Source organism: Cherax quadricarinatus, chromosome 77, assembly GCF_038502225.1.
Source record: "Cherax quadricarinatus isolate ZL_2023a chromosome 77, ASM3850222v1, whole genome shotgun sequence".
Classification (NCBI taxonomy): Eukaryota; Metazoa; Arthropoda; class Malacostraca; order Decapoda; family Parastacidae; genus Cherax; species Cherax quadricarinatus.
The window spans coordinates 2,998,152-3,005,743 of record NC_091368.1 but is presented as its reverse complement, the minus strand read 5'-3'; the positions used below and the strand labels follow the sequence as shown (position 1 = coordinate 3,005,743).

Genomic DNA, 7,592 nt, shown 5'->3' with positions numbered 1-7,592 from the left:
CGTTATCATGTCCCCCCTATCTCTCCTGTCCTCCAGTGTCGTCAGGTTGATTTCCCTTAACCTCTCCTCGTAGGACATACCTCTTAGCTCTGGGACTAGTCTTGTTGCAAACCTTTGCACTTTCTCTAGTTTCTTCACGTGCTTGGCTAGGTGTGGGTTCCAAACTGGTGCCGCATACTCCAATATGGGCCTAACATACACGGTGTACAGGGTCCTGAATGATTCCTTATTAAGATGTCGGAATGCTGTTCTGAGGTTTGCTAGGCGCCCATATGCTGCGGCAGTTATTTGGTTGATGTGCGCTTCAGGAGATGTGCCTGGTGTTATACTCACCCCAAGATCTTTTTCCTTGAGTGAGGTTTGTAGTCTCTGACCCCCTAGACTGTACTCCGTCTGCGGCCTTCTTTGCCCTTCCCCAATCTTCATGACTTTGCACTTGGTGGGATTGAACTCCAGGAGCCAATTGCTGGACCAGGTCTGCAGCCTGTCCAGATCCCTTTGTAGTTCAGCCTGGTCTTCGATCGAGTGAATTCTTCTCATCAACTTCACGTCATCTGCAAACAGGGACACCTCAGAGTCTATTCCTTCCGTCATGTCGTTCACAAATACCAGAAACAGCACTGGTCCTAGGACTGACCCCTGTGGGACCCCGCTGTGTGTGTGTGTGACTAGGAGAGGCTGCCTAAGTGTCAGTCTTGACTGTGACACAGTGCTAGAAGGTAGTGTTGTAACACAGTGTTGGTAGTGTTGTAACACAGTGTTGGTAGTGTTGTAACACAGTGTTGGTAGTGTTGTAACACAGTGTTGGTAGTGTTGTAACACAGTGTTGGTAGTGTTGTAACACAGTGTTGGTAGTGTTGTAACACAGTGTTGGTAGTGTTGTAACACAGTGTTGGTAGTGTTGTAACACAGTGTTGGTAGTGTTGTAACACAGTGTTGGTAGTGTTGTAACACAGTGTTGGTAGTGTTGTAACACAGTGTTGGTAGTGTTGTAACACAGTGTTGGTAGTGTTGCAACACAGTGTTGGTAGTGTTGTAACACAGTGTTGTTGCACAGTGATGGAAAATTGTGTTGTAAACCCTCACAGTGTATATACACTGAGAGACATACACCTCACAGTGTATATACACTGAGAGACATACACCTCACAGTGTATATACACTGAGAGACATACACCTCACAGTGTATATACACTGAGAGACATACACCTCACAGTGTATATACACTGAGAGACATACACCTCACAGTGTATATACACTGAGAGACATACACCTCACAGTGTATATACACTGAGAGACATACACCTCACAGTGTATATACACTGAGAGACATACACCTCACAGTGTATATACACTGAGAGACATACACCTCACAGTGTATATACACTGAGAGACATACACCTCACAGTGTATATACACTGAGAGACATACACCTCACAGTGTATATACACTGAGAGACATACACCTCACAGTGTATATACACTGAGAGACATACACCTCACAGTGTATATACACTGAGAGACATACACCTCACAGTGTATATACACTGAGAGACATACACCTCACAGTGTATATACACTGAGAGACATACACCTCACAGTGTATATACACTGAGAGACATACACCTCACAGTGTATATACACTGAGAGACATACACCTCACAGTGTATATACACTGAGAGACATACACCTCACAGTGTATATACACTGAGAGACATACACCTCACAGTGTATATACACTGAGAGACATACACCTCACAGTGTATATACACTGAGAGACATACACCTCACAGTGTATATACACTGAGAGACATACACCTCACAGTGTATATACACTGAGAGACATACACCTCACAGTGTATATACACGGAGAGACATACACCTCACAGTGTATATACACTGAGAGACATACACCTCACAGTGTATATACACGGAGAGACATACACCTCACAGTGTATATACACTGAGAGACATACACCTCACAGTGTATATACACGGAGAGACATACACCTCACAGTGTATATACACTGAGAGACATACACCTCACAGTGTATATACACGGAGAGACATACACCTCACAGTGTATATACACTGAGAGACATACACCTCACAGTGTATATACACGGAGAGACATACACCTCACAGTGTATATACACTGAGAGACATACACCTCACAGTGTATATACACGGAGAGACATACACCTCACAGTGTATATACACTGAGAGACATACACCTCACAGTGTATATACACGGAGAGACATACACCTCACAGTGTATATACACTGAGAGACATACACCTCACAGTGTATATACACGGAGAGACATACACCTCACAGTGTATATACACTGAGAGACATACACCTCACAGTGTATATACACGGAGAGACATACACCTCACAGTGTATATACACTGAGAGACATACACCTCACAGTGTATATACACGGAGAGACATACACCTCACAGTGTATATACACTGAGAGACATACACCTCACAGTGTATATACACTGAGAGACATACACCTCACAGTGTATATACACTGAGAGACATACACCTCACAGTGTATATACACTGAGAGACATACACCTCACAGTGTATATACACTGAGAGACATACACCTCACAGTGTATATACACTGAGAGACATACACCTCACAGTGTATATACACTGAGAGACATACACCTCACAGTGTATATACACTGAGAGACATACACCTCACAGTGTATATACACTGAGAGACATACACCTCACAGTGTATATACACTGAGAGACATACACCTCACAGTGTATATACACTGAGAGACATACACCTCACAGTGTATATACACTGAGAGACATACACCTCACAGTGTATATACACTGAGAGACATACACCTCACAGTGTATATACACTGAGAGACATACACCTCACAGTGTATATACACTGAGAGACATACACCTCACAGTGTATATACACTGAGAGACATACACCTCACAGTGTATATACACTGAGAGACATACACCTCACAGTGTATATACACTGAGAGACATACACCTCACAGTGTATATACACTGAGAGACATACACCTCACAGTGTACATTCACTGAGAGACATACACCTCACAGTGTATACACTGAGAGACATACACCTCACAGTGTATATTCACTGAGAGACATACACCTCACAGTGTATACACTGAGAGACATACACCTCACAGTGTACATTCACTGAGAGACATACACCTCACAGTGTATACACTGAGAGACATACACCTCACAGTGTATATACACTGAGAGACATACACCTCACAGTGTACATTCACTGAGAGACATACACCTCACAGTGTATATACACTGAGAGACATACACCTCACAGTGTATATACACTGAGAGACATACACCTCACAGTGTATATACACTGAGAGACATACACCTCACAGTGTATATACACTGAGAGACATACACCTCACAGTGTATATACACTGAGAGACATACACCTCACAGTGTATATACACTGAGAGACATACACCTCACAGTGTATACACTGAGAGACATACACCTCACAGTGTATATACACTGAGAGACATACACCTCACAGTGTATATTCACTGAGAGACATACACCTCACAGTGTATATACACTGAGAGACATACACCTCACAGTGTACATACACTGAGAGACATACACCTCACAGTGTACATACACTGAGAGACATACACCTCACAGTGTACATACACCTGTCACTATTATCACTTGTGATTTAAAACAATTTTTATAAGTTTTTGTCAACTAATCTAATATATATTATCAGTTATTATTATTTTAGATGTAAATAATAGAGTTGACTGAGTGATGGTGAAAGTATTTCTTCTTTTAATTGGTCTCAGCGTGAAAAAATGAACGTTTTGACAGGAGAATAGTTTGTTACCACCTCCCTTTACCACCCCTCTTCTCCCCCTGCCATACCCACCCCCCTCTTCCTTACCCTGTTTTGCATACATAGGTTCGAGCCTACCAGTCGTGCTTTGAATTATTATCATTGAACGGGATTTTTCTACGTGACTGGTGCGTGTTGACGCTGGTGAGGGGCTTCTGATCCCAGGAACTGGAGCTGCATGTCTCTCCTCCGATCATATGCCGTTGTCTAGTATTAACCAGGAGGCTGTGTACTCACCTAATTGTGGTCGCAGAGGTCGATTCATAGCTCCTGGATTTGTGTGAGTGGCACCCATCCGGGTTTAACGCTTCGCAGTGTGATTTCTCATCCACATGAGTAAGTTCTCGTATACTTTGTGTAAATTTGTTCCAAACTTAAGTCACTTAAGTTCCTGATCAGCCGGGCTGTGGCTCGTACGTTGGTTTGCGTGCAGTCAGCAGCAACAGCCTGGTTGATCAGGCGCTGATCCACCAGGAGGCCTGGTCACAGACCGGGCCGCGGGGGCGTTGACCCCCGAAACTCTCTCCAGGTAAACTCCAGGTAAACTGCCCATCTAAATTGCGTCACTATTCCACTAACTTGCTTCACTGTCCACCAACCTGCTTGCGTCGGAAGGGGCCGGGGGGGGGAGGTATGAGACCAGTGACGCGCAAGGGACAATATCAGTGCCCTAGACACACCCTCACACACACACACATACATACCCACAACATCAAATGAGGTTAGGCCAGTAGTATATATATATAATATATATATATATATATATATATATATATATATATATATATATATATATATATATATATATATATATATATATATATATATATATATATATATATATATATATATTCTTTCTTTCTTTCAACACACCAGCCGTATCCCACCGAGGCAGGGTGGCCCAAAAGGAAAACGAAAGTTTCTCCTTTTACATTTAGTAATATATACAGGAGAAGAGGTTACTAGCCCTTTGCTCCCGGCATTTTAGTCGCCTCTTACAACACGCATGGCTTACGGAGGAAGAATTCTGTTCCACTTCCCCATGGAGATAAGAGGAAATAAACAAGAATAAGAACTAGAAAGAAAATAGAAGAAAACCGAGAGGGGTGTGTATATATGTGCTTGTACATGTATGTGTAGTGTGACCTAAGTGTAAGTAGAAGTAGCAAGACGTACCTGAAATCTTGCATGTTCATGAGACAGAAAAAAAGGACACCAGCAATCCTACCATCATGTAAAACAATTACAGGCTTTCGTTTTACACTCACTTGGCAGGACGGTAGTACCTCCCTGGGCGGTTGGTGTCTACCAACCTACTACCTATATATATATATATATATATATATATATATATATATATATATATATATATATATATATATATATATATATATATATATATATATATATATATATATATATATATATATATATATATATATATATATGGATCCTAGGGCAGCTAGTTTTCTGTTCCAGCGACTCAGCGCTGCTGTTCAGAGGGGTAATGCCTGCTGTATTTTGGGCACACGCCCCAGTTCTGAAGAGCTGGATGAGGTGAGGTGGATGAGGTGTGAGAGATACATGTACTAGACATGTATCTCTCACATCTCATACACTGTATATGCCATCTTTATATCAACAATGTTTCTCTGAAATTTTTTGTACCATATTATGTAATAAATATACCTACTGGTAAAAAAAAACGAAAAGATGGGGTGGTAGGGGAAGTGGAATATTCAAACGGCTTCAGGAAGTAATCCAAATATTCTTCCATGACGCCTTTTTATCCACTTCTCCGAGGCTGTGGGTCCCACAATTTATTCCTAAATAGAATAACAATAGCAGTGTATTTGGTTTTATCTTTCTAGATGAGTATGCGCGTGTATGTTGTGGTGGTGGCAGTGATGATGTCAAGTATGATGACAGCTAGTGGGAAGGATGGCAGGGGAAGGCAGAAGAGGTATTTCCTGATCAATCCCACAGCGCAAATCAGGTTGGGTAAGTTTGTTTGTCTCTCCGTTTGTTTGCGTGTTTGGCAGGACTTTAACACCTTCAGATGTGTAGCTGGGAGTCGCTGCTTCTGTTGTAAGGTGGTATCGGCTGTCTCCCACCGAGGCAGAGTGACCCAAACAAAAGAGAGGAAATGCATTCATCATCATTTAGTCAGACACTGTCTTGGCTGGTCCAGTGCTGACATCAGAGTTTAGATGACTCTATGTTGTAACATCCTCACTCATCCTTCAGAGTGCAGGTACTGTGCTTCCCACCTCCAGGACTGTAACATCCTCACTCATCCTTCAGAGTGCAGGTACTGTGCTTCCCACCTCCAGGACTGTAACATCCTCACTCATCCTTCAGAGTGCAGGCACTGTACTTCCCACCTCCAGGACTGTAACATCCTCACTCATCCTTCAGAGTGCAGGTACTGTACTTCCCACCTCCAGGACTGTAACATCCTCACTCATCCTTCAGAGTGCAGGTACTGTACTTCCCACCTCCAGGACTGTAACATCCTCACTCATCCTTCAGAGTGCAGGTACTGTACTTCCCACCTCCAGGACTGTAACATCCTCACTCATCCTTCAGAGTGCAGGTACTGTACTTCCCACCTCCAGGACTGTAACATCCTCACTCATCCTTCAGAGTGCAGGTACTGTACTTCCCACCTCCAGGACTGTAACATCCTCACTCATCCTTCAGAGTGCAGGCACTGTACTTCCCACCTCCAGGACTGTAACATCCTCACTCATCCTTCAGAGTGCAGGTACTGTACTTCCCACCTCCAGGACTGTAACATCCTCACTCATCCTTCAGAGTGCAGGCACTGTACTTCCCACCTCCAGGACTGTAACATCCTCACTCATCCTTCAGAGTGCAGGTACTGTACTTCCCACCTCCAGGACTGTAACATCCTCACTCATCCTTCAGAGTGCAGGCACTGTACTTCCCACCTCCAGGACTGTAACATCCTCACTCATCCTTCAGAGTGCAGGTACTGTACTTCCCACCTCCAGGACTGTAACATCCTCACTCATCCTTCAGAGTGCAGGTACTGTGCTTCCCACCTCCAGGACTGTAACATCCTCACTCATACTTCAGAGTGCAGGTACTGTACTTCCCACCTCTAGGACTGTAACATCCTCACTCATCCTTCAGAGTGCAGGTACTGTACTTCCCACCTCTAGGACTGTAACATCCTCACTCATCCTTCAGAGTGCAGGCACTGGACTTCCTACCTCCAGGACTCAAGTCCGGCCACCCAGTTTCCCTGAATCCCTTCATAAATATTACTTTTGGCTTAAATAGCAACACTCATCTTGCCGAATAAGGAAAGCGAAAATTTGTGTAACCAATAAATCCGCAAAAAATAATTCTGAACCAAATGAAAAAACTATATTTTATTGTTTCTTTATCATTTCAGATTTCTTAATCAACATGCCATGGTCGTTGGCACTACCCACCTTCGCTCGTGTCAATGGCGTCAGTAGCAGGTCGTTGGAACTGAGAAAGATTGAAGAATGTGAGACAGGCAGAGCTGAGGACCTGACCTGGGATCCTGCTTATGAACGAGCCTTGAGTAGACTTTCTGTCTATTTTGCTCATCTGGAGGTGGGTAGTAGTAGTAGTAGTAGTAGTAGTAGTAGTAGTAGTAGTAGGGTGTTGGTGGTGATGGC

General features: G+C 43.3%; 1 protein-coding gene across 1 annotated transcript in view; it reads left to right on the top strand.

Moving 5' to 3' along the window:
- Positions 1–691: 691 nt before the first annotated feature.
- LOC128702042 (uncharacterized) overlaps positions 692–7,592 on the top strand; it is a 30,110-nt gene continuing 23,209 nt past the window's right edge. The window contains exons 1-3 of the mRNA XM_070101404.1: positions 692–719; positions 5,787–5,916; positions 7,340–7,527. Coding sequence (XP_069957505.1) covers positions 5,787–5,916; positions 7,340–7,527 — 318 coding nt within the window. The 5' untranslated portion in view covers positions 692–719. The remainder of the gene's footprint in view (positions 720–5,786; positions 5,917–7,339; positions 7,528–7,592) is intronic.